Source organism: Hippocampus bargibanti, linkage group LG06 (genome assembly GCF_051943395.1).
Source record: "Hippocampus bargibanti isolate YZ-2025 linkage group LG06, ASM5194339v1, whole genome shotgun sequence".
Classification (NCBI taxonomy): domain Eukaryota; kingdom Metazoa; phylum Chordata; class Actinopteri; order Syngnathiformes; family Syngnathidae; genus Hippocampus; species Hippocampus bargibanti.
In genome coordinates this window covers 26,103,760-26,131,259 of record NC_142739.1, presented here as the reverse complement: position 1 = coordinate 26,131,259, position 27,500 = coordinate 26,103,760, and the positions used below count along the sequence as shown (strand labels likewise).

Genomic DNA, 27,500 nt, shown 5'->3' with positions numbered 1-27,500 from the left:
TATTTTGAAGAAGCAGTTGGATATTTTCGAGATTGAAAATATGTGGTATACCATATAAAATGAAAATTTGATTGAAAATATACGGTGTCCAATATCAAATGAAAATTCTTACCCGCTGTTTCCTCGCTCTCGGCCAGCTCTCATCTGAAAAGACAAGTGCTCAAAGACAAATGTTAAATGTCCACAAAGAGCAGGCTAAGTCACACTTCCTGTCTGCTTGTTGAGACTTTCACATTAAAAGCTATCTCGATACCACACAAGGGCAGGGGAAAAAAAAACATTGTTCAAAAATCAAAAAAATATTTACCAAGCCGTAATACAACCACCAAAAAGCATTTTCACCAAAAAGCCAGGACGTTTATATCACTGATCTCATTAATGCAGCACCGATATTAGTTTTTCAATGTGGATGATAAAGAAAATGTGAACATCAGGATCTGTCAATATGTCATTACTGAACCAACTGAGTTGTTTTACTGAAAGTGTTCAAGCAACTCAATGCTAAGTAGCATTAAAGGACAACCGACACCATTTTTTGTTTCCGAACTGACATCAGAAAAACGTTTTATAGCATCTAAAATACCCAAAACACGCAGGCTGATATTTTTAGTCAAATGCAAAACACCAATAAAAATGACAAAGTGTCTAAAAAGTACTTCAATTTGAAACCGGAAGTGGCCAGTTTCACAATGGTTTCAGATTCGGAGAATATGCTTTCTTGTTACACATCCAGTTATGAATATGATTCAAATAGTTCTGAAGAGGAAAGCATACATGTTTGCAATCGATTAAAGAAGTCCTTGCAGAAAATTCACAAGATGGCGCCCAAGCTGCATTGGAAATGGGCTGATTTGTCTGCTGGGAATTTGTGTCAACTAGTATCAAATAGTAGTCTTGGTGCAACACACGATTCACCATCGCATTATTTACGTGTTTTCCTTCTAATTTCGCCATCAACACAATGTTTTCAGACCAAACAAAGTACCGAAAATGCATTGTGTGTCGCTTTCTCGGTCTAGGGCATTCCTTCGGTGACGTCACGTCAGCCATCGTCATGAACTCAAAAACAAGACTTCCTGAATATTCAGCGTGAGTCTTAAAACGTAAAATAAAGCTATATGCGGTGGAATCTTTGGAAAATACGCTCAGAAGAAGTCATTTCAAGTGATTTTACAAATTTTGGACACAACTTGTCTGGAGGAGACGGTTGTCCTTTAAGCTAGCATGTTTTGCGGGGGGCGCAACGGCTACCTCTTGCCTGGCGACGGGAGCCTTGACAATCACGCCGGCCATTTTGAGATTGACAATGAGTTGAACAACGGCGAGCGCCATCAGAGTGGCATCGGAGAACGTCAGCAGCCTCTGACGGAGCAACAAAATTCCTCATCATGACGAAAAGCATCCTCGCCGTTTGCCGAGCGGCAGTTTACCTCTGCCAGGAAAGCCACCGTTGCGCAGTCTGCACCCAATCGTTGTCTTCGGCCTTCAAATCCGGGTTGGCACATCCACAAGACTGACGCGTTTTCTGCATCGGCCGCATACAAAACCAAGGCAGCCAGTGCAAAAATGCCACAGGCGATGTTCAGCAAGCTTGTGAAACACTTCTGCAACACCACAATCGACAACAGCAAGATAACATCACAACTACGACACCACCATTTCAATTCATGGCTGCAACGTAACTTGGAAATAATTTACTCAAGATTTGGGGTTCATATCATTCCAAGAAAACCCGCCAAAAAATTGTTGTTTCATGATTTCATGGTTCTACAAGGGACACCACAAAGATGTAGTCTGTAGCAAAAAAATAATTTGACACCCCTCATCTCAACAATTTATATTAAAGCTTCTCGTATTTCTTTTAATCATTTGAATAATAAACAATTTATTTTTAACATATATGTCTCAAGTCATAAAATACAACATGGTCCCCAAAACTACTGTGCAGTACCATTAAAATGCCAGTTTTATCGTACTGACACTAACAACAAAGATAATTATAGAGTAATTCAACATTTTATGAACCGTTTTCTTTTCGGTTAATTTTACCATATACTATTGTACCAAAAATGTCGAATAAATAAAATAATAACGTCAAATGTGACAAGTATGAAAAGATAATGGTTGCTTGTTGCTTTCATCCAGCTAGTTGTTAGCGACTACATTGCTAACGTTTGCGTGGGCGGGCTGCTCTGTTCGTCTTTTTATGCTTCCGACTTGTTCAACTCATTGAACTGGTTTCTTGTTTTGCCTCGTTTTTGACGACATTTTATTGACAAGAGTTTCCTGCCCTCACGTCGTTTTGGCGATACCGAGCGGGGTGTGATGTATCTTGTTCTAATAGCTTCATCTTCGGAAGTCATGGCTGCCAATCAGCTGCGTGTATCACTTTTTATTTGTATCCATTCCTTACAAGGTCTAGATTCGCACACATTTCCTCCTCGTCCGTTGTTGTGAAGTATATTAACACAATTGATTTCACTATTTAAAATTTTATCAAGCATTTAATAATCATTTAGTGCTAATATTGTCATTTTCCGGTGTCCGTGCTGTAAAGACAGGGTAATTTAATATCCGTCCGTGTGGCAACACATAGCTGGTTAACTCATTCCTTTCAGACACTTTAATGGTGCACGTGAGAAGTCGTGGTGACAGTCATGGAGAATGTTCTTAAAAGGGAAACCGCAAACTCCAAATTTGGCTCTTTCTAAGATTCTGACCCGGATGAAGGCCTTTGTGTTCATCTAAACAGGCTCAGGTTTCACACTGACTGAGAATAAATACATGGAAATTTTATATTGTGATTAAATATACTGTTCAGAATGTCATTTTATAACATTTTTGGTTAGTGGTGTGCTGCGAAATTTTGCTAACGTAAAAAAGGTGCCTGGCTCAAAAAAAAAGTTGGAAAACAGTTAACATATCACTCTATGAGTTGAGTCAACAATTTGCAAACAAGGTAATTCGTGAAAAATAGTGGCGGACTTTATGTGCGAGGACTCACCATTCCAGGAGACGCCAAGCGTGCAGCCAAAATTGACATGATTCCTGTCACAATGAACTGACAAAAGAGGAGACCAGTTCACCAGCAAGCTTGCAAAATGTTAATGATGTCATTTGAGTCAGGTGTGAAACAACAAAAAACAGACTACATCGTGGCTCCTGAGGACCACATTTGGGAGGGTAACGCACCACAGCCCCCATCCAATAAGCAGCGCCCAAAGCGGCCAAGTCTTCAGACGCAATGCTGGTCCGTCCCGGCCCGAGACCGATGTTGAACGTGCCAACGAGGATCTCCACCGTCTACAGAACAGCAACAATATCAACAATTTAGGACTTCATTCTATCGTACCCATAAAAAATGTTATTGGCGAACATTATGAATATTTTACAGCATTTTATGTTTGCGAGAGAGACTGGAGGAGTAACAGAAAGGCAAATAAGTACTTTCTCACCCCAAGGGCTGAGATGAGAGATGTTTGTGTGTCAGATGGTGACATATTGCCGTCAAGTCGAAGCGTGGAACGGTTGAACACGACTGGAAGCCGGACCTTTTTTTTCTAAGTGTGAAAGCACCCACCTGGCAAAAAAACTAATATTGCTATCAAGTGGAAAAAATGCCTGGAAAAATCCGCTATTGTTCCTTTGTTTGTTCATGTTCCCTCTGGGGCGCTTTTTAAAGGACAACCGACGTCACTTTTTTGTTTCCTAACTGACAACAGAAAAACGTTTTATAGCATCTAAAACACCCAAGTTTAAAGTTTTTTTTAACTTGGAAAATTATTACATCCAAACTTTATTGTGATTTATTTATAAACTCTTGATAGGGTGACAGGAGCTATTATAGGTCAGCTATAAGAGTGTGTGCATCTAGTAGTGCAACCAACCATGAAATTACTTTAAAAAAAGAGTTAAAATAATTTGCCTTGTTTTGTATCTTATATGGCTGCCATATGAACAGAGATGTGTCGACTTTCAATAACTGTGAGATACGGAGGTATTTATTTCATGCAATAATTTTCTCTCCAGGGGCTTTATTTAAATCTATCTAAAAATACATAAATGAATTGAAAATGCATATACCTTTTTGTATTAAGTAATCTCAATCATTTTAGTATGACAGTGGCATTTTGATGCTGGAAATACAGTCAAACCTCGGTTTTCGAACGTCTCGGTTCTCATCCCATTCGGTTTTCAAGCAAAAATGTCATGTTTTTTATGCCCCGGTATACAACCGAAATTTGGTTCTCAACCAAACTGAGTGCATCTGAATGCATCACTCGACTACCCTCCGCTTCCTTATACGTCACGTCTTCCTCATTGTGACCGACGCATTAATATTGTTGTTTAATTTTTGCGAAAATGCTGACATATTTGGTTAAGATCTCCTGAATAGTATGATTTTAAAGCAAGCAGAGGATGGTTTGAAAAGTTAGTGTGCCCTGTGTTTGCCCAATGACAGCTGGGATAGGTGCCAACACGCGCCGTGGCAGAAAATATAGAGATTTTTATGTACAGATGTTAATGTTAAAAATTGGTGAAAATAAGTTTGTTTTTATAGAATTTTACAATGGCATGCTCTATTATTAAGTTTTTATCCGGTTTATGCGATGAAATAGTTAAAAAGTTTTTTTCTAGACTGAACGGATTAAGATTTTTTACATTGATTTTAATGGAAACTGCTGTTTCCGTTTTTGAACAAATCGATTTTCGAACATGTTTCTGAAACGGATTATGGTCGAAAACCGAGGTATCACTGTACTTGAAAACGAGAGGCCTTGAAGTGTTATTTGTTTTGTTTTTATATTTCAGGTGAAGCTGCAGGGAGTGCACAACGCTTGATAAATAGCATGAAAAAAACAATTCCCAAATGTCTGTAATTTTATTTGTCGAAATTTTCTTACCTTGAAAAAAAGAGAGATACATCGAATGTATGCAAAAATATTTTTTTGAAATGATTTTGCATAGCACATGCACACAAACCTAAACACAATTTTGAACGTTTTTTTTTTAACCAAAATCCGTTGCATCTGTAGGAAAGTGCAAAAAAATAAAAAATGTGAATCAGTATTTTTTTTAACGTTTGATACTCCAGAAGTATGAGTGCATTCAGTAGATATAAGGTGCATGTTGAATAAGACAAATGTAAAGACGACGACGGCGGTTAATGTTAGGCCTTGACTTCCTCCAGGAGTGGCTTGTCTCCACCTTCCGGGTCATCACGGCTCTAAAAAGCCAAAGAACAACAAACAGCATTGTTTCATCATGGTGTGCAAATAAGACATCAATCAATCGATCAATCAATAGCCAAATAAATAAATAAATAAATAAATAAATAAACATCAATAAATAAACACATCAATAAATAAATAAACACAGACATAAATAAATAGCCAATTAAATGACTTTATTGTACAGTACAGTTTATTACTTTAATCATAATACTATAGCACATTTATTAGACATAACATAAGGTATATTTTGTGTAGTTTTAAGGCTCAGAAAAGTATAAAAGTATGTTTTATGTGGACCTGGGAACGCATTATTCTCATTTTAATGGTTTCCTATGGGAAATTAATTTTTGGGATACACACTTTTCGCCTTACACACTCTGTCTGGGAACCAATGAAGTTTGTAAGCCAAGGTCCTACTGTATTTGGAGAACTTTTTTCATTCATTGAAGGTGCGCCTTATAGTGCGGTGCACCTTATACGTGGAAAAAGTTTGAAAATACACCATTCACTGGGGGTGCGCCTTATATACCTGAAAATACTGCATATAAAATATAAAAAAATGTCTCTCAACGTAAGTTACCTGCTGTTGTTTCTGGTCTTGCTCATTGATGCTAGGGTGACAAAGCGATTTGAACGCCAACACGCAGGAACTGATAACCAGGCAGAGTTCCAGCACACAGAGCACAATAGCAACACTGTTGATGGCTCTCAGCACCATCTGCAGAACCAATAACATCAATCAATCAATCAATCAATCAATCAAACCATTAATAATAATCATCATCATTCAACTTATTAGCGCCTTTCAAAACTCTCAAGGTCACTACAGTCAGAGGAGAAGTTTTTCTGTGGGTGAGTAGCGGCAGTACCACACGCCAACGTTCACTCAACCCGGAAGTAACTCAAATAGATAGAAAGCTAGCTGGCTAGCCAATAATAATAATAATAATAATAATAATAATAATAATAATAATAATAATACATTTAAGATATCTAATAGCTAGCCAGCTAGTATCGCTAGCCAGCCAGCTAGATAGCTATATAGTTAATAGCTAGCTAGCTAGATAACCGGCCAAGGAGCGAGACAGCATATAGATAATAATAATAATAATAATAATAATAATAATAATAATAATAATAATAATAATAATAATAATAATAATAATAATAATAATAATAATACATTTCATTTCTAAGCGCCTTTCAAAACTCTCAATGTCACTTTGCAGTCACAGGAGCCGTTTTCTGCGGTTGAGCAGCGGCAGCCACATGCGCCAGCGTTCACTCAACCCAGAAGTAACTCAAAGAGATAAAAAGCTAGCTAGCTAGCTAACAGATATCTAAGAGATAGCAAATAGATAGCAAATAGCTAGTTAGCGAGATAGCCAGCTAGATAGCTGGATAATAATAATAATAATAACAATACATTTGATTTCTAAGCGCCTTTCAAAACTCTCAAGGACATTTTACAGTCCCAGGATCAGTTTTTTTTTCTGTGGGTGAGTGGGGGCAGCCACACGCGCCGGCGTTCACTCAACCCGGAAGTAACTCAAATAGATAAAACGCTACCTAGCTAGCTAATAGATACAATAATAATAATAATAATAATAATAATAATAATAATAATCATCATCATCATCATAATAATAATAACAATAATACAGCGCTAGATAAATAACTTAAGAAATATTCACACTAAATGTTGATTTCATACCATGAGCTAGCTATGTTGAAATTCCCAGACTGCGTCATCTAAAGGCACAATGGAACGCTTTTTGGTTCACTTCAACCCTTCTTTTGCTCATAGCACCGAGAGGTTTAATCGCTAATAAGTGTGCTAAATCTTATGATTGAATTTTCACTATCTCACTTCAATGTCTTTTTTTTTTTTTTTTGGTCTGGAAAATGAATGTGAATCTCTTATCATAATATGACATCTTTCGGTCTCCGAGCCGAGACCAGCAGACTCAAGGACAGTTTCTGCCATCAGGCAGTTAGGAGACTCAACTCCCTCCTAGCCCTGCCTCCCCTGCACCTTCCCACTGCCACACTCACCAAACTCTGAGTACACGCTGTACTATCATCCTGAACTATTTTTTTCTGTTTTTTTTTCTGCGAGACCTCACTTCAACTTTTTTTGTGTTTGTTTTTGCATTACTACACTACGTCACTTTACATACGACACTATCTCACTTTACATATGACGCTACCGCACTCACATTCAGAAATTACATGTATTGTCTGTTGTCAATTGTCTGTCTTTTTTTAGCCACATTATAAGTGCCTCGCACGTTGGGTCCGAGAGGACATTAATTTCATCTGTGCTGTATGTCATGCATATTAGCGTATTCGACAATAAAGCTGACTTTGATTTTGAAAGTGAGTGTTCACTGACGAGAAGGAGGTATTTCCCCTCTGAGCAGCGCTGCTGGTAGAATCTCTCCGCTGGATTCGGGCTCGGGGTGGTGGCGCGTTTACTGGACCAATAATAGTCATCATTGTCGTCTTGGCATAAGCGCCAGACGTATATTCGGGACATGTTGTTAGCGTAAAGGACGATGGCAGCGATGGCGAAAGCGATTCCTGATAAATTCAGAAGGCCGTTGAGCAACACCTAAAACACACAAAAGGTTCACAGGAGTTATAATAATAATAATAATAATAATAATAATATTTGCTAATAGTTTGCTGACGAAGTTTCTTAGATAAGAAGCGAAACGTCTGACACTTTCAAAGAAGTACAGATGACGGCTGAAGAAACCTTTTCATCGATGGACCACTCCTGTACGACTGAGAGCTCACACAGACGAAATAATAATAATAATAATAATAATAATAATAATAATAATAATAATAATAATAATAATAATAATACATTCCATTTCTAAGTGCCTTTCAAAACTCTCAAGGTCACTTTACAGTCACAGGATAAGTTTTTCTGTGGGTGAGCAGCGGCAGCCATACGCGCCAGCGTTCACTCAACCCAGTTATGAAGGAAAAGAAAATGATCCCCCCCCCCAAAAAAAAAGATCAGTGTTGAATTATGAATGAAAAATAAAATGTTTTTTTTATGCTCAGGATAATTAGTATTATTTTAATCTAAAAAAAGCACAGGTTATATTTTTTCAGTGTTGAATTATGAATGAAAAAAACAATGTTACGATGCCTAAAATACATAATTTTACCTTGAGATTTTTTATGATACCCAAAATTTTTACTTTCTTGAAAAACAGATTTTTTTTAATGCTAAGGATAATTAGTATTATTTTAATCTAAAACAGCACACATTTTTTTCAGGAACAATATGCAAGATTATCTCAATTATTTAGATCAGTGTTGAATTATGAATGAAAAATAAAATGTTACGCTGCCTAAAATACATAATTTTACCTTGAGATTTTTTTAGGATACCCAAAATATTGACTTTCTTGAAAAAAATATTTTTTTAATGCTAATGATAATTATTATTTTAATTTAAAAAAAAGCACACATTTATATATTTTTCAGGAACAATATTCATAACTGATTAACTCAATTATTTATTTGGGAATTGAAAAATGTCTATGAAAAATGAGAGTCTAAGATTTGTAACGCTGTATTGAATGTTTATGTAATCCGAAAAGTCAATATTCTGTGGGTCCTGCAATTTGAGTGAAAATGACAAACACCCTGGCACAGGAGTGGACACATTTTTGCACATTGTCTGGCAGTGAATGAGTTAAAAATGATCTTGAAAGATACACACTCGCCAACTTCCGAACAATATATGTTCCAAACGGTCGTTCGCAAGTTGAATTCGTTCATAAATTGTTTCAGTGCTATATTTTGTATGAAATGCATTTTTGAGATTTGTAAAAGTAACCTGCATTGGTTTGTACTGAAAAATAAACTTATAATAAAATATATGCTTTATAAAGATATGTACATATAGTGTATGACTGGAAAGAATACTACATATGTTCCTACAAACACGTTCTCATGTACCGTTGTTCATAACTCGAATGTTCATAAGTAGGGGAGCGCCTGTATTTTTTTCTCTCTTATTTTGAAGTTACTTTTAAAATGAGCAAAGAAACACGACTCACCAGACACGGACTGGGGAACTTCTCCGACAAAATGCCGATGATGCCGAATAGGATGAACTGTGATAGAACAAAACAAAAGTTGACATTTGTTCTTATGGTTATTCTACAGACTTGTTGCAAAGCAAGATGTGGAAGGAACTGATGTGGACGCTTAAAGGACAACCGACACCTCCGGACAAGTTGTGTCTATAATTTGTAAAATCACTTCAAATAACTTCTACTGAGCGTATTTTACAAAGATTCCCCCGCATATAGCTATATTTTACGTTTTAAGACTCGCGCTGAATATTCAGTAAGTCTTGTTTCTGAGTTGATGACGATGGCTGACGTGACGTCACGGAAGGAACGCCCCTGACTGAGAAAGCGACACACAATGCATTTTGGGTACTTTGTTTGGTCTGAAAACTTCGTGTTGATGGCAAAATTAGAAGGAAAACACATAAATAATGCGACTACTATTTGAGCTTGGGCGCCATCTTGTGCATTTTATGGGACGCTACATTGGAGTCCTGATGGCTCGAATTGATCTGGAAGGACTTCTTTAATCGATTGCAAACATTTATGCTTTCCTCTTCAGAACTGAAAGCATCTTCTCCGAATCTGAAGCCATTGTTTTGATTCTAAAGCAAGGCAAGACGTCCTGGCGTGACTTGACGAACAATGGGGCGGGACCTTCTGAAACTCGCAATTTCTGGGTTCATTTTGATGTAGTTTTGGGACACTTTAACTCAGTTTTATTGGTGTTTTGCATTTGACTAAAAATATCAGCCTGCATGTTTCGGGTATTTTAGATGCTATAAAACGTACTTCTGATGTCAGTTAGGAAACAAAAAAATGGTGTCGGTTTTATTTAAAAAAATATATACATTTCTTTCTTACCACTCCTCCCAACCAATGAGGGAAGGCAGTTGTGTCCATTTGCCAGCCAGAGCCGGGACCACAGGCCATGAGGATGGCCCCTAGGCCGATATTCAGCAAGCCCACCATGATGTGCAGCGCCCCCAGTACAGACTGAGAGGTTCCCATGATGGACCTCAGGTGCCGAGACTGCGAGCAGCACATGGGGCTATAGCACAAGCTACCTAATATTTGGCACAGGGGCGGCCAGTGACTTTTGGGGTTGTTGGTGAGCGTCAGCATTGTGACCCCATCAGCTTTGGTCATGGTGACCGACATCCTGCCTTGAAAAACAACAATGAAAACACGTTAATAGAGATAAACCAGTCTGGCGTTTATCATGTCGCGGCTTGGAATTGAAGCGGATTTACGTGCAACAGGAGATGTGAGACAATCTGTTTTCGTCAATGGATGCTACAGCTGCGTGTTTGCTTTCAACATTTAGCGTGTAGTAGACATTCCACCATGACATCCCTGATCCACTGCTGAAAAGGACACTTTGGTCCTCTCCTCTTTCATCGAGAACTGCTTCATGTAACAAAGAGGGTACAGCAAGTGCTGAAGAATGAATGACTCTCTGTGTCTTTGTGTTGTCATATCAGAAATGTTTTATAGCATCTAAAATTATATTATTTTAGTATATTATTTTATAAAGGTGAGTAAGTTGTATTTTTATAACACATAGAAGTGGTAGAATATATATTTTTCTACATAACTGCAAAGTTTCAAGCAAAAAGAAGCATTAGCATATATATTCCTAGAGCTCGCAATTTTCTTTCCTCGTATTCAGTGACAGCCATTTTTGATTTCTGACAAAAATCTGCCTGCATTCGATCATTGATCTTTGCTAATTTATATAATGAATCTGTGATATGATGAATTTTCTTGTGTTTTCTGTTCTTGTTTAGAATTTCAAAAGCTTTCCAATGGTACCTTACTCGTTAAAATGTGACAAAAATTAAGAAAGTCATGATAGTTTCAACTGTAATAAAGAACTCGGTCACACATTGTCATTGTTTTAACTGTGTAATTACAAGCAGAAAATCCCTCATATTTCGAAAATGGGATTAGAAAATGTGTATGAATTATTATTATTATTTTTTTTGTCACATCCCTATAATAAGGGTTAATCCAATCTCTTGGCGCTTCAATCAACAGTTATAATCCACAGGCTAGTTTAAATCATGACCGAGTGACAAACAAAATAGAAATAAATCAAAGTCGATCTTTTTTTTTTTTGTTTCGAAAAAGAATTTTTCGAAACAAGTTTTCGCTGTGGAATACTCGGTGCTGCCACCAAAGGCCATGACCTGTACTGCATGTCTTTAAAAATCGTTGCTTGTTTGTGGATAGTTAACGCTTTTAAAAGATCAAAGCTAATCTCATATTTCTTCGGGGCTATAAGTCTCAAAGTTCAAATTTGACCAAAATGTATGACCCCATCTCGAGAATGTAAAACAGGAAGTCACGCTTCACCATAGTTTGGCAAAAACAAACACGCAGTGTAAATACGTAACGTTCATAGATTTGTCAAAAAAGAACAACGACGTAGCAATCGTTTTATTTATAAAGGACACAAAATGGATCTTACTTGTTTCTTCGCGTAGATTAAGTCGATGGAATTTTGTCCGATCAAAAAGTGAGTGGATGACGTTTGTGGACCGAGGAGGGCTGTCCTGAATCCACTTGTTCCCGGAAAGTGCAAGGAAATGCTACGTTAACCCCTTATTTGCTAGCATAGGAGGGTTACTGGCAATGAATCGGGGTGTGGGGGCTCTGTTTGGAAGAAGCTTACTTTCACATGCGAATTGTGATATTTAAACACTAACACAGACACGATTCCTTGATAAATGTGATAATCTTGCCAACCGTGATATTTAATTTTTGGCCTATATCTTTTTCCGTACCACGTGATTACAGGGCAACCAGGGTTTTTCCGTAATCGCCAAAATGTGCCTTTCCTGAAATTTGGAAATGCTTCTCTTGACAAAATTTTGTTTTAAATAAAAATTTGAATTAAATACACCGCAGAAGTGCAGAATAATTCTATTCATATTCAATCGTTATCTTGACAAACAATTATGTATCCATAGTAATTTGGCTTTTGGCCCTTATCCTTTTCCGTACTAAACACGACCAAAATAGAAACAACACACGCACACGCTAAAGCACATTAAAAAAATACCACAATTGCTTAAGAGCAAATCAAATAGGACAAAAAAGCAAACCATCAAAATAGAAAGAAAAAAAAATCCGCAAAATAAATACATAAAAATGACAAATAAAAACCAAAAGACACATACTAAACGACCTCACTACTCACACAAAAAAAATCGCCAAAATAAACATTTTTTTTACTTGTGCATTCCACACCGGAAATTCAGAGCCAAGACTCCAAACTTGGGGCTCTGCACTGTCAGGCGAATGGGACTCACCAATTAATCGCCCACAAATAGTGAATTTAGAATATCATGGCTGCTGTAAGAAAGAAGCAGGGACACAGTCATACTTAGCATTGTGTTACATCAATCTTTCTTGGCAGAATACTTAATAAACATTTGAAAACTGAGGACACAAATTGTTCGACCTTTATTGATGGAATTCTTCGCCTTGCCTGTTTGATGGACAGCTTTCAGTAGTTCAGGGTTTCCACTCTGGTATCATGTATTTCAATGGGAGACAGGTCAGGACTGCTGGCAGGCTAGTACTCGCACTCATTGAGTATGAAGTGATGCTGTCGTAATAATAATAATAATAATAATAATAATAATAATAATAATAATAATAATAATAATAATAATAATAATAATAATAATACAATTCATTTTTAAGCGCCTTTCAAAACTCTCAAGGTCACTTTACAATCACAGGATTAGTTTTTCTATAGGTGAGCAGCGGAAGCCAAACGCGCTAGCGTTCACTCAACCCGGAAGTAACTCAAATAGATAGAAAGCTAACTTGCTAGCAAGCTCATAGACAGCGAATAGGCAGCTAGCCATTTCGGTAGCTAGCTAGACAGTAATACATGCAGAATGTGGTTTGGTTTTATCAAGGAAGCCCACAACTACAATCATTCATGCTACTTAGTTGTATTTAGCCCCACCTACATGCGAGCCGAGTTTCAGAACCCTAAAAACTGAAAGGATTCCAATTGATTTAAAAAAGTCAGTTCATTGAAAGCGAATTAGCCGAGCGGGAGGTTTGGTATCGGCACAATGGACGTTTCGTTTCGCAAGGCGGGCGAATCCTTACGATCGCTCGTGATGTTTGTCCGCGTTCTTGCCATCACCTGACGAGTGGCGCCGGGCGGCTCAATGCGCCGACTGTGCGCTCAAATGGAAAGCATCACGGCACCTATTCAACATCGCCAATGTTCACTTTGTCAGGGCCGTAATTAAAAAAAAAAAAAAAAAAAGACGACGAGAAGGATAGCAAAATCTGTACAGGTTTTGTTTTTTCTTGCGGGGGTGCCGATAAAGCGCTGGTCAGACCTCTCGCAATGTTTTTCCCTTCCACGAGGGGGAAGCATTTGGCTTTTGTCCATGTTAGCACTTTGTTACAGCTTCAGCTCTTGTTAAAGCGCTATATCAATCAATATGTATTATATTGTATTTTGGACAGCTGCCTCCATTTCAAGATCATATAACTCCAGACCCATATAACTTAGGAATTAACTCTTGTTTTTCTGATGAAAGAAGAGAGTCTATGGTTTCTTACACTGAATGGAATGTTTATGAAGTCCTAAAAAAAGCTAGCTAGCTTTCTATCTATTTGAGTAACTTCCAGGGTGAGTGAACGCTGGCGCGTGTGGCTGCCGCTGCTCACCCACAGAAAAACGTATCCTGTGACTGTAAAGTGACATTGAGAGTTTTGAAAGGCGCTTATAAATGAAATGTATTATTATTATTATTATTATTATTATTATTATTTAAACCCAATATTCTGTAGGTCCTTCAATTTGAGTGAAAATGACAAAAACCCTGGCACTGGAGTGGACATATTTTTGCACATCGTCTGGCAGTGAATGAGTGAAAAATGTTAAAAAAAAATTAAACAGCCATCAGGTTGAAAGGAGCTATTTTTTTCGCAACACGTTTGACCCCCCCAAAAAAAACAATTAGCATCCAGCGCTAGCATCTGAATATCGGGAAATAGGGCACATTTATCATAGCAGGATGCACAAAAGTCAAATTAGAACGTGAGATGTGAAACGTTCGGTTCGTTGGAAATTACAATTTGATGGTTCGCAGAATTCGTAACTTATCCAACAATTTGCGATTAAATTTCAACACAATGTTGTGAGATTGTGAAAATTGAATTTTCATCTCAGGGTGTGGGCGGAGCTTGAATTTGGGTGACGAGAACACTCCTCGCAGCCTGATAAAATATGTACTTGCACCAAGCACCCAAGTTTGGGATTGAAAGGAGAATCTTGTTGAAAATTGAAACAGTTAGCTAGTGAAGAGCTAAATGCTACTCTCTCCTCATTTCAACATGGCGGCGACTCTCCAGCATACCATTTGAACTCGTGTCTGTCTCGTATGTGACACAAAGCACACTTTGGACTTGTTTTGTCTTGCCCTTTTTCAACATGACGCATATCTTTCTGTGACAAAGATAGAAATGCCGCAACCACTTGATTACAGGGCAGCCAGGGTGTTTCCACACTGGGCAAAATGTGCAAAGACAAATTCTGTTTTGTGAATCAAATCCACAGCAGGAGTGCACAAAAAGAAGTTATATTCATTTCAAATCTTTATCTTGGCAAAAACAAACACGCAGATCAAACCTTTAAAGATGGAGGACACTGATTTGCTGTGGCGACCACTTGAAGGGTAAAGCAGAAAAGAAAAGAAGATGATCTTGGCAATTCAATTGGAAAAACATAAATGGTCAAACACATTAAATATGGTAAATAGGTACATTTGAAAATTTAATGTCGTTGAAATTTAATTGTCAGAACAAAACAGTATTTTAATGAGAAAATATGGATTTTTATTTTTAAGTTGAATTAGCCTGATATTTTTTGGAATGTACGAGGAAACCGGAGTAACTGGAGAAAAGCCACCGCAAACTTCACACAGGGAGGCCACAGCTGGAATCAAACCTCTGCACTAAACTAGCTTCTGGGGTTGATTATAGTCCAATAGGAAACAAAATGGCAGACAAGGGCAAAATGGCAGATTTCGGTCTTTTCAGGCATAGTTCAGGGCAGCTTTTTCCAGTCATCCATCTTTCATGTGGCAAAAGGAAATTGGTTTAGTGCGCTAAACTAGCTTCTGGGGTTGAACCTAAATAGTCCACTAGGAAACAAAATGGCTGACAATGGCAAAATGGCGGAAAAATGTTTCTTTTCAGGCATAGTTCAGGGCAGCTTTTTCCACTCATGACAGACTCGCCACCATCCTTCATGTGGCAAAAGGAAATTGGTTTAGTGCGCTAAACAAGCTTCTGGGGTTGATGATGTTTTGATCCTAAATAGTCCACTACAAAACAAAATGGCTGACAATGGCAAAATGGCAGAAAATGTGGTCTTTTCAGGCAGCTTTTTCAACTCACAACAGACTCGCCGCCATCTTTCGTGTGGCAAAAGCAAATTGGCTTATCAGAGCAAAATGGTGCGTTCAAGGCACGGTAGGGAGCAAAGTGTCATAGCATGGAGACGTCAAGTCTTGATGTCAACGAACCATTAGGCCGAGTGAAGGCACACGTACAAGTTCTTGTGCTCCTCCCAGTAGTGTAGCTCATCGCTAAAGCTCCAGGCGCAGGCCAGGTCCTTGCTGGTCTTGACGGCGTGGATGGCGCATTCTCCGGGCACCTTCTGGAACAGCATCTCGGCCACGGCCACCACGCCTAGCTTCTTCTGGCTCTGGATCAGCTGGCGGATGTGGACGACGTCTAGCGGCTCGGGCGAAGAGCTGTAGGACACCACCACGTTGAGTTTGTCGTCCGACGCGGGCACTTGAAAACGGCTTCTCCCGGCGGGGCGGTGGTAGTTCTTGGGGGCAAAGAGGCCCGTGGGCGATTTGAAGACCCGCACCGACCAGCCCACCCAGTCGTACTTCTTCTTCAGCTTGGCGATGATGGCTTCGGCCAGTTGCTGGTTGGTCCAACTGGGATTGTCCCTCACCAGCCGTTTGGTATCCAGCTCGGCCTGCTTGGGGAAACTCACAATGCAGTCCTCGATCACGGCGTTCATCTTCTCCTGGACCACCTTCATCTTCTCGGCCCAGTCCTTGAGGAGAGCGTCTTCCTCGTCGTAACCCTTCAGGGCGGCGTGACCCAGTAAGGCGATGATTCCGAGGCAGAAGAGGTTCTTCAACCGGGCGCAGAAATCCTCCAGGGGCCGGCGGCTTTTCTCCTCGTAGTTGAGGATGATCTCCAGCACCGACTCACCGGAGAAGTTGTCACCCGTCACGGCGTTGTAGAGAACGTGCAAGTTCTTGTCGCCGCCGGTCTTGTCGAAGTGCTCCAGGAAGAGCTTCTTCTTGACTTCCCGGAACTTGGCCTTAGCGTTGAGGATGTCCATATACTTGCGGAACTGGTTGGTGATGTTCTCCTCCACGGAGAAGTAGGTGGCGTCCATTCCGCTCTTCTTGATCTCCTCATGGATGCGCTGCATCTGGTCGGAAATGGCATCCAGGCGGTCACGCACTTTTTGAAATTGCTCCTTCATGAAGATCGCCTCTTTGCTCTCCACGTTGTCCAGCGCTAGCTTGACAATGGGCGCTGCGATGGAGAAAACCGGGAAGAGGTCGCCCACGATGCTGGCCACAACTTCGGTGCCTTGTTCGAAGGTCTCCATCACAGTTTCCACCATGTCTTTCTTCTCCGACACGAGCCTCTGGAGCTGGGTCGTCATCTCTGATGTCACCACGGTTCTAATAAAGATGAAAAATATCATGCTAACATGCTACAAAAAATATTTTGTTTTCTGTAATAAAACCTGACTGATCTGGTGGCAGTTTGCCAGCTACCATTTTCCTGTTTTGTTGCGAAGCTAACATGCTACAAAAACAATTAGGTTTTCTGTCACAAAACCTGGTAGATCCGGTAGCAGTTTGCCAGTTACAATTTTCCTGTTTTGTTGCTAAACTAACATGCTACAAAAACAATTTGGTATTCTGCAACAAAGTGCAACTGATCCGTTAGCAGTTTGCCAGTTACCATTTTCCTGTTTTGTTGCTAAGCTAAGATGCTACAAAAACAATTTGGCTTTCTGTAACAAAGCTTCACTGATCCGGTAGCAGTTTGCCAGTTAGCATTTTCATGTTTTGTTGCTAAACTAAAATGCTACAAAAAAATGTGGTTTTCTTTCACAAAGCCTGATACATCCGCTAGCATTTTGCCGGTTATCATTTTCCTTTTTTGTTGCTAAGCTAACATGCTACAAAAACAATTTGGTTTTCCGTCACAAAGCCTGACTGAGCCGCTAGCAGTTTGCCATTTACTAGTTTCCTGTTTTGTTGCTAAGCTAACAGGCTACAAATGGAATTTGGTTTTCTGTAACAGTTTCCTGACTGATCTGGTAGCAGTTTCCACATTCGGTAACCAGATTCTGAACAACACGTCAAACCTTCTCCCTCGAGCTTTTTATTGATCTCACATTTAAAAAGATAAAACATTCTCCCCTAAACTAGCAAATAGCCGCTTCTCAAATTGAGATTAACAAGAGAAATAATGAAAGAGAGTGATCAAAGCCGCTGAAGGTCCAGGTTGCCACGGCGACAAGGCAATGGAAATAACTCGTCTGCCTGGCTTGCTCCAGGGTATTTCGTAACGGACAAAAGCACTCAGGTTGTTTATATTGCCCAGTCTGCCTTGCGTTATTACTGTGTTAGCTTTCATGATCATCACTGAGCATACTCTCATGATTATTATTATTATTATAATTGTGAAGTAACCTTGAGAGTTTTGAAAGGCACTTATAAATGAAATGTATTATTATTATATATGTGTGTACTGCTATAATCTTGTCTCAAATATATAAAGTATACTGTTTGCATATTTTAATCATCCTGGTTCTCATAAACAATTGCACACAAATTGGTGAGGGCGGGGCCAGGGGCGGTTGGCCGAACCATACTTCGCGGATTTTTGTTTATCACAGATGGTCCTGGTCCCCATTTACCGCGAAAAACGAGGGATTACTGTATTTCAACTTCATAGGCTGACTTCATGGTTCAACCGCGTTACATTGAAAGGGCATTGAAGTGTCCCCATTCATTTTAAGTTTAAAAGAAAAACGAGTTCAGCATTTTGGAAGTTAAAAACACGAGAGGGTCACATTATTTAAAAAAAACAGTAGAGCGTTTATTTAGCCCACCGCACAAAAACATACATTCGCATGTGTATTTTACTAACCGACTATGAGAGTAATTCGCGTTATTTCTCATGCGACTTGTTACAACATAAAACGTATGTACCCCCCACCCCCCTTCACTTGAAAACGCAGGAATAATGCACAAAAGAGCCAATTTCGTTCAAGTGACCATGTAGTCTCCAAAACAATATCCGATCATGATGGCACTTAAGGGAGAGCTGAAAGCCGACAGGCCGTTAATGAGCTCTCGTAATGGGCAAAAAATCGATCGACAAGCTGAAAGCCAAACAAGGCAAGTTAACAAGATTGGTCAAACCGCACAATAGCAAAACTTTGGTCGACGCAAAAGCAACACAAGACGAAACCCTGAAAAGAGACGTCATAACCAAGCACTGATAAGAACAACGCCCAGTAAAGTTGGATTAAACACTTTTTTTATATCACTCTGCTGTCAAGACACTATAACTTCACTTCGACCACTTAGCGTCAGCAAAAAAAAGCCACTCCAACAAATTAAAATCGTTTTTTTTTTTCGAACAGAGAGCACAAATCGTTCGAGAGCGCAATGGTCATCGATCAAGTAACACGACAACTAAGTCGATTAAAGTAATTTCGAAAAGGTCGTCAGCAAGCCCACGCAGTGAAATGTTAAGTCGATTGCCGATTTTGTCATACTCACCTCCTATAAAAGAAAAAGCAACGAAAAGATTAGAAAATAGAAGACGTCCAAAGTAAAATTCCACCACTGTGAACTTTTGTGTTCCGGTCACGTGATTTAGGCGCACCCATTTTGGGTTTGACAACTACTGACGTCATCCTCAACCTGCCCAATTTCCGCCACATCGTGCGAACTCCTGTATAAATAACTGATTTTTATCTTGTCTTATTTTTGACATGAAACAAAGGAATTTACATTCCAAATGAATTATTTCGACTTTTTTAATGATGATTTTTTTTCCCCATTAACTTGAGTTCATGAACGAGTCTGGCGCGTCTGCGCACACAATGAAAAACTTATCCTGTGACTATAATAATAATAACAATAATAATAATACATTTCATTTATTAGCACCTTTCAAAACTCTCAAGGTCATTTTACAGTCACAGGATAAGTTTTTCTGTGGGTGAGCAGCGGCAGCCACACGGCAGTGTTCACTCAACATAGAAATAACTCAGAAAGCTAGCCAGCTAATAGATAGCCAACAGATAGATAGCTAGATAGCTACACAGCTAATAGATAGCCACACAGCCAGCTAATAGATAGCCAACAGATAGGTAGGAGGATAGCTAACCAGCCAGAAAGCTACATAGCTAATATACAGCTAGCGATATAGCCCGCCAACTAATAGCTAGCTAGCCAGATAGCCCTATAGCTAATAGCTATCCAGCTAGATAGGTTATAATAGATAGCAAATAGATAGCTAGATGATTGAGTGAATGATGCGCGCGGCGACGTTCAAAGCATCCAAGGACATTTTACAATCAAAAGAACAATAAACAAAGTGTCTGAGATTTTTGAAAGGCGATTATAAATCGAATGTATTATTGTTATTAACTAACGCAGTCATTGTTGATCTGATTATTTCCCCAAACTACATTCCATTGTTAAAAGTCAGCGTCAATAATATATTTGGGGGGGGGGGGGGGTCTTAAGTCAACTGTTTACATTACAACCTCAGAAAACGGATTTATGTTATGGAACATTTTAACCCAAAATAACCTTCAAACCATGTTGGGTCTTCTTTTCAGTTGATGTTTTATTTTAGGGATTTTGCAGGTTGCCCCACTTTGTCTTTTGGGAGTAAATAAAAAACAGTACGCTTGGGGTGAGAAAGCAACAATAGTATTGTTGACAGTCAACACACCAGGCTGGCATGAAAGCACTTGGTTGAAGCCTGAAAGACATATTTCCAAATCGAGCTTTTTCGGCAAAAAGATTAAATTCACGACGCAGTTTTAAATGCAGAACGCTGTATTATTGAACTTCTAGGAGATTCTTTTTTTCTGCTCTGTCGTCGCAGTCGAACATTACACTGAACCCTGCTAATGGTATAGTCCACTTTTTTCACCCCTCCAAACGTGGTCCAGGAACCAGGAAGTAGACTGCTAACTAACAAACAGACCAAAAAGTGCCCTTTTCAACAGTCATCTCTCATTTGCTTTGTTACTTCCACAAACTTCCCGTGTATTATCCTTGACAAATCAAATGACAAAATAGTTTGCTGATTTGAAGTCAGCTTATTTTTAATGGAACATGTTTACATATATATATTTTTTTGCCAGGCAATGGTTCTGTACATTACATTCTTGGAAAAAAAATGTTTTACCATATACATGGAAAGGAAAACACGTTTGAGGAAAAAAACAAAATAAAAAGACACCTTTTAGAACACTGACAAGAAAACTAATATCACAGTGATTCAAGCATGTTCGATCGATCTTGGAAATCAAATGGGGTCCTGCAGTATGAAAACAAAATCATAGGGTTATTCTCTTTGGTATCTTCTAACATCTCGGAATGCTGTGAATGTTTATGTAAACAGGAAGTCTGGCTAACTGCCGCCTGGCTATTTTCACAAAGCTAAAACATGCATACATTTTGCACGATCGCTTATTGGTTTATGAAACGAAACAGACTCTAATGACGTAGATTTTATTTGGGAGCGTTTAAAAGGAGACATTCGATAGATGTTGTTCGGCTTGGTCGAGGAAGGATCTGAAAAGTGTGTCTGCGAAGAATGGCTAATCAAAAATTGAGGTAAGATTATCAACACAATATCAAATTTAGACGCAAGAGCACTACCCACCGCTCTTTGACAGTTTCACAGTCAACAAAACAATGTTTGGAAATGAACGTTTGCAACCAGCGACATAATTTAGCACGACTCTGTGGAATGACGTAACAGGCTTGTGACCGTAGCAGCTAACTAGTGTGGAAAACCGAAGGGAAAAAACATTTGATCATCTGAATTAAGACTTTAGGATCAGGGAGACCTTGAAAGTGGATTAGATAGAAACCCCCGAGGACAGGATCTGGACACCCCTGGACAATGTTTGGCGGTTATGGTTTTTGGGGTTTCGGACCATGGTGACTTTCACTGGTTCCAAACTATAATGAAGATATATTTATTGCACACAAGCAAATAAAATGTGCGATTTATTTTTACTGTAATTTCCACGTGTCCCCTTTCATTCAAATTTGTGGTTCTAAATTGTCTGAGATGAATAAAGAACCGAATAAAATCAACATAAGTGGATCAAGAGTTCATTCCATTGAACATTCTTCGATGACGGTTCGTCACGGTTGACCCTACTGCGGGTGTATGCACAGGAAGGCCCGCTTGTGCTTGCCGTAGTAGTAGGACTCCACGCTAAAGTTGTTGGACTCGACCACCTCCTTGTAGTGGCTGACGGCGTGTACCAGACAGTCTGGGAAGCAGCTGTTGAGCGTCAGGGCCACGGCCATCATGTTACCCTTCAGCCTCTGCTGCTCGATCTGCTCGTAGATCCGAGTCTTGTCGATGGGCTGCGGATCCACGCAGAATGATACCACCACCCTGATCTTGTTTCCGGTGGTCAGTTCAAACCAGTTGGCTCCTCCGCTACCGTGGAATTTGCGTCCCGCCAGCCAGTTGTAGAAGAAGATGCGTTCGCGGTTGTTGAAGGCGCGCACCGACCAGTTGACCCAGTCGTACTTCTTGACCAGCGTCGACAGCAGCGAACGCGTGAAGTCCTCGTTGACCGCGCACGGCGTCTCCTTGAGGACCTCTTCCAGGTCCAGCTTGGCCTGGTCCAAAAAAGTCTCAGTGCAGTGGTCTACGGCCGCTTTCATGCGCTTCTCCACCACCTCCATCCGGTCCTGCCACTTGGTCATCAGGCCCACTTCCACCACGCCTTCTTTGAGGGCGGCGTAGCCCATGACAGCGATGAGGCCAACCACAAAGAGCTTCTTGAGCCTAGCGCAAAAGTCCTCCACCGCCCTGCGGCTCCTTTGCTCCGTAGTGACCACTGTGTCCAGCATGGGGTCGCCCGCCGTGTTCTCCCCTATGACGGCGTTGTAGAGGGCCTCCAAGTTCAGATCGGCCTCGGTGTTCTCGTAATACTTGATAAATTTGTCCTTCTTCTTTTCCTTCATGCTCGGCTTGGTGTTGATGAACTCCTGGAACTTCTCGTACTGGCCCAGGATGTGTGCCTCGCGGTCAATGTTCTGCTTGTTCATCGATGTCCGCTGCAACTCTAGGGCGATTTGGTCGATCTCATTCTGGATCCCCACCAGCTTCTGGTTGACCTGCTCGATCTTCTGACTCAAATAAATGGCCTCCTTGCCCTCCGGATTGCTGAGGATTTCGGCCGAGGCCATGAACACCGCCTCTAGGATTGGGTGCAACTGGCCCACGGTGGCTGCCAAGACCTCGGACGCCTGCCCGATGATGTCCACCCCTTTCTCGATCTTGTCCTTGTTGTCCACGAGCCAGTTTGCTACGGTGTTCATGGTTGCGCGATTTTCTACGGCTGCAAACTAACGCCGACAAAAACGATTCCGACACAGCCGGAGACGTTCCTGGAAAGAGATGGAGAAGGAGACCCTTAAGGGACGTTTTTGATACAATTTGAAAGAGTCGCGACTGAGCAAGATGGGAGACTACCAAAAATGATCCCAGGATTTTCTATATCCTTCTGAAACAACCAAACTTTTTTTGTCATTCATAATGGTGACACTGTTGGACTACCAGATACGTATCATTCTCTGCCTTGGACCGGGCGTCTTGTAGCATATGTAGGAGGGACCTATAGTTCTTTTATTGGTCAGTGCCGAAGAACCAATCGAAGGACAACGTAGGACATGTCACACTACGCGGCAAGACGAAGAAAATTAGTACTCGTGAAGCATCCCAGTAATCAGAAGGTCAATCCTTGAGTATCTCACACAACACGGTCTACGGTGGAGGATCTGTAGCAATGTTGGACAATTCTTGCGACTAATTTGAGCATCCAACGACACTACTCCGATTTTTGGTTTGGATCTCTGTTGAGCTGGAAAGAATCGGTCTTCAATTCTGAAGCATCTAGCTTCGAGACTCGCTTTCTGACATGAGGCAAACGACAAAAATCCACTTGGTCGCTAAATTCCACATTTAATTGGTGGATAGTAACTTCTCTTTAAAAAGCTCACTGAAGTCTTTAGCAGGTACAAACGCTAAGACCCGCTACCGTGTCCTGACATGCAGAACCTACTCTGGATCCTTCCTTTCTACGTATGTCAGCATCAGGCCGCACCCTTTCTCACATACACACATATACACACACACACACACACACACACACACACACACACACACACACACACACACACACACACACACACACACACACACACACACACACACACACACACACACACACACACACACACACACACACACACACACACACACACACACACACACACACACAGGACCCATTAGGTATATTGTTCTCACAATAGACCAAAAACAAGAATGTGTGTTTTCAACTTAAGGCTGTCTCATAAGCTTGGAAATGACCAAAAGTGGCGCTGAGCCAGCGCAAACGTGCATAATCACAGCGGAGGAAACTAGGTGGGGGGATTTTACGGCACCAACACGATAAAGTGACGTGTCGGCTGGAGAAAAAGACACCGGGGAGATGATCTAAGTTGCGCTTCAACTCCCCGGAGTGGCGTGGAAAGCGGCACACCCAATCCTGGCTAATGAAAAGCCTTCGGCAGCGCACTTTTTGTGCAACCTTGTAATCACACACGGGTACACACACAAACGCGCATATGTGTTTTTGTTTGACAAAACACAAATGAGAGCTGCCATTTGAATTTTAAAAACTGCAAAAAACAACCGTCTCAAGCAATAGAAGAGGTTGAAAAATTTCTGTTGATTTGGGCTAATGAAAAGCAGAAACTAGCAAAAGACAGTGTGAGTGAGGGTATTATCGCCGAGAAAGCACGGCAACTTCACTCGGATATCATCAAGAGGCAACCTGGAAGTTCGTCATCCATCCAACTACCATCACAAAGGTAAATAAAACGACTTTATTATACAGTACAGTTTATTAAGGTTTATTTAGTCGAAAATTATGTTTCATGGGCACCTGGGAATGGATTATTCTCATTTTTAATGGTTTCTTATGGGAAATAAAAGTTTGGCAGACGAACGTTTCGCCTTACACACACTTTCTGGGAACCAGTTAGCTGTTTTTTTTTAACCACAAATGATTTTGAAATCAAACAAGCATGATATGCTTTAACCGCCCACTTTTGAAGGGATCAAAACACAACTGGCTGCTCAGGTTGGCTGTCAATGCAACTGATTTTCTAGATGAACAGATTTTCCTGTCACTGTCCCAACAAAATCGGCTAACAACAAACGGATATGGCTAGCTTTCTGACTATCTGGCTAGCTCTCTAGCTGGCTATTGTTGGAGAAGAGTGGCCCTCTCTCCTTCGTGTGTTCGATAATATCGGGTGATGAGTATTTTGGTAATCCAAATAAAAGATGGAGTCGATGAACAGTACCTTCGAAGGGCTTATTTTATTTACCTTTGTGATGGTCGCTGATGTAGTTGCCACTTGATAATATCTTAATGAAGTTGCTGTGCTTTCTCTGCGATAATACCCTCATTCACACGGTCCCCTGCTAGCTGCTTTTCGTTAATCCAAATCAACAGAGGTTTTTCAACCTCTTCTATTGACTGAGACCATTGCTTAGACAATACGGAAATGCCCTTAGCCACACGTAGCAATGGTTGACTTAGCGTACTGGGACACTAAGTCACACAAACACACACCTATTCTCTATTAGCTAGCTTATCTTGCTGTCTAGCTGGCTATCTAGCTAGCTATCTAGCTGGCTCCCTAGCTGGCTGTCTATTTGCTATCTATACGCTAGCTATTAGTTATCTATCTGGCTATCTATTAGCTAGCTGACGTGCTATTAGCTATCTGGCTTTGTAATTGGCTATCTATTGGCTATCTAACTGGCTATTAGCCAGATCGCTAACTTTCTATCTGAGTTATTCCAGGTTGAGTGAACGCTGGCGCATGTGGCTGCCGCTGCTCACCCACAGAAACACTGATCCTGTGACTGTAAAGTGACCTTGAGAGTTTTGAAAGGTGCTTACAAATGAAATGTATTATTATTATTATTATTATTATTATTATTATTTGCAGAATATTCCCGACACCGATGATTTACAGACTATGGCTGTTTGATCACAAGTGTGTTCACATCATGGACACACAACATATTTATTTTATCAGAAGGGTGGTATCAAGACTATGGCACGACACCGAGGCGGAATTCTTCCAAAACAATTCCTAGCTTTTATCAGTCTGTCTCCACAAATTCTCCAGTAAGCAGTGTATCACCGTTAACAAATGGCTCCAAGAATGCACTTGGTTCACTCTGCGTATCAGAAGGTTATACAGGCTAAGTAAATATGGTGGAAGACGCAAATCATGACATTGTTTAAGACGCACATCATGACATTATTGTCATGACGTAGCATTTAGAAAAGCAAAATACCATGGCAGAGGCTTAAATAGACAATTATTATTATTATTATTATTACATTATTATTATTATTATTATTATTACATTATTATTATATGAGCATATTTGACAATAAAGCTGACTGACTTTTTTGACTTTGATAATTTGAAATAATCTTTCACTATCTCGCTGGCTATCTATCTGGCAATCTAGCTGGCTATCTATTAGCTCCATATTAGCTAGCTAACTAGCTTTCTATCTATTGGAGTTATTCCGGGTTGAGTGAACGCTGGCGCGTGTTGCTGCCGCTGCTCACCCACAGAAAAAAAAAACTTATCCTGTGACTATAAAGTGAGCTTGAGAGTTTTGAAAGGCGCTTAGCAATGAAATGTATTATTATTATGATTATTATTATCATTATCGTTATCATGATCATCATTATTATTATAAGTTACTAAGCTGAGGTATCACTGGATGTATTTATTTTTTTCTAATCAAATGTTTGTCGCACACACACACACACACACACACACACACACACACACACACACACACACACACACACACACACACACACACACACACACACACACACACACACACACACACACACACACACACACACCAAATTTTTGCTAAGGGCGAGGCCTTTCAACTAGAATAGTACTCCCCCTCCATCTTTTTCAGCTTACAGGGAAGGAGCAAACAGAAGAAATGGGTCTCCCTCCCCTCCCTCCACACGGTGACCACGCAAATCCACTCCCCCCACAAGGCCTACATAGCACCACCCGAAAAATGTGTCCCGATTTTTCAACAACGCCACCCATAAAAACTTTCCACTGGAATCAAGAGCAATCGATTAGTCTTGCGTTAGACTCGCACATTCCAGGCCACTTGATGACATGTTATTTTTTGACGCAAGCACCTCATAGTTAACTTCGCTGTCCCAAAGAGCAACCATAGATTTCAAGTCTTTCTATTTCATTTCTAAAAATATATATATAAAATTAAGATACAACTAAAGTCACCACATTGTCATTTTGAATGGTCTCAATTCACATGCAGTAACAATAATTACTATATTTTCTGCACAATAAAGCGCACCTAAAAGAAAATTTTTTTTTTTTTCAAAAGCTGACCATGCGCCTCATCATGCGGTGCGCCCTATGTATGGAAAACGTTTTAAAATATGTCATCCATTGAAAGTTTCCCTTATAATGCGGTGCACCTTATGTATGGAAAACATTTTACGATACTATTGTATTGTATTGTATTGTATTGTATTGTATTGTATATTGTCGATATATACATGGGTGTTCTTTTTCAGTCAAAAAGGAAAAGAAGATTTACCATGCTATCCGGCTATCTAGCTGGCATCTCGCTAGCTGGGTATGGTATTTGCTATCTAGCTCCCTGGCCGGCTATCTAGCTAGCTATGTAT

At 40.1% G+C, this 27,500-nt stretch overlaps 4 protein-coding genes across 5 annotated transcripts in view; all 4 read right to left on the bottom strand.

Annotated features, from left to right (window-relative positions):
• Positions 1-4,725, bottom strand: part of LOC148897021 (uncharacterized) — an 11,032-nt gene extending 6,307 nt beyond the window's left edge. The window contains exons 1-6 of the mRNA XM_088999580.1: positions 3,456-4,725; positions 3,193-3,303; positions 3,005-3,061; positions 1,431-1,604; positions 1,252-1,362; positions 113-144 (exon numbers count right to left, since the gene is read on the bottom strand). Coding sequence (XP_088855706.1) covers positions 113-144; positions 1,252-1,362; positions 1,431-1,604; positions 3,005-3,061; positions 3,193-3,303; positions 3,456-3,500 — 530 coding nt within the window. The 5' untranslated portion in view covers positions 3,501-4,725. The remainder of the gene's footprint in view (positions 1-112; positions 145-1,251; positions 1,363-1,430; positions 1,605-3,004; positions 3,062-3,192; positions 3,304-3,455) is intronic.
• A 138-nt stretch (positions 4,726-4,863) lies between these two features.
• On the bottom strand, positions 4,864-11,964 carry LOC148897020 (uncharacterized). The gene is made up of 6 exons (XM_088999581.1): positions 11,808-11,964; positions 10,199-10,500; positions 9,320-9,376; positions 7,630-7,848; positions 5,815-5,952; positions 4,864-5,227 (listed from the first exon to the last, which is right to left on the bottom strand). Exons 2-6 carry the CDS (start codon positions 10,493-10,495, stop codon positions 5,171-5,173), a joined length of 768 nt encoding a protein of 255 aa, XP_088855707.1. The 5' UTR covers positions 10,496-10,500; positions 11,808-11,964; the 3' UTR covers positions 4,864-5,170.
• A 2,989-nt stretch (positions 11,965-14,953) lies between these two features.
• The window catches only part of rpz4 (rapunzel 4), a 13,776-nt gene continuing 1,229 nt past the window's right edge, over positions 14,954-27,500 (bottom strand). The window contains exons 1-2 of one of the 2 annotated variants that reach the window (XM_088998830.1): positions 19,219-19,345; positions 14,954-17,097 (exon numbers count right to left, since the gene is read on the bottom strand). In XM_088998830.1, coding sequence (XP_088854956.1) covers positions 15,906-17,078 — 1,173 coding nt within the window. In that variant the 5' untranslated portion in view covers positions 17,079-17,097; positions 19,219-19,345 and the 3' untranslated portion in view covers positions 14,954-15,905. Of the gene's footprint in view, positions 17,098-19,218; positions 19,346-27,500 lie in introns of those variants that run through there. The other variant, XM_088998832.1, reaches the window with a different exon arrangement.
• rpz5 (rapunzel 5) overlaps positions 20,272-27,500 on the bottom strand; it is an 8,456-nt gene continuing 1,227 nt past the window's right edge. The window contains exon 2 of the mRNA XM_088998829.1: positions 20,272-23,100. Within this exon, the coding sequence (XP_088854955.1) occupies positions 21,850-23,031 (1,182 nt within the window). The 5' untranslated portion in view covers positions 23,032-23,100 and the 3' untranslated portion in view covers positions 20,272-21,849. The remainder of the gene's footprint in view (positions 23,101-27,500) is intronic.

Excerpts from the sequence above, each read along its gene's own strand:
- LOC148897020 (XM_088999581.1), bottom strand. The coding sequence starts at position 10,495 with ATGTCGGTCACCATGACCAAAGCTGATGGGGTCACAATGCTGACGCTC. Across the intron at positions 9,377-10,198 it reads CTCATTGGTTGGGAGGAGTG|TTCATCCTATTCGGCATCAT; the intron begins GTAAGAAAGAAA and ends GTTCTATCACAG. Across the intron at positions 7,849-9,319 it reads AGTTCCCCAGTCCGTGTCTG|GTGTTGCTCAACGGCCTTCT; the intron begins GTGAGTCGTGTT and ends TGTGTGTTTTAG.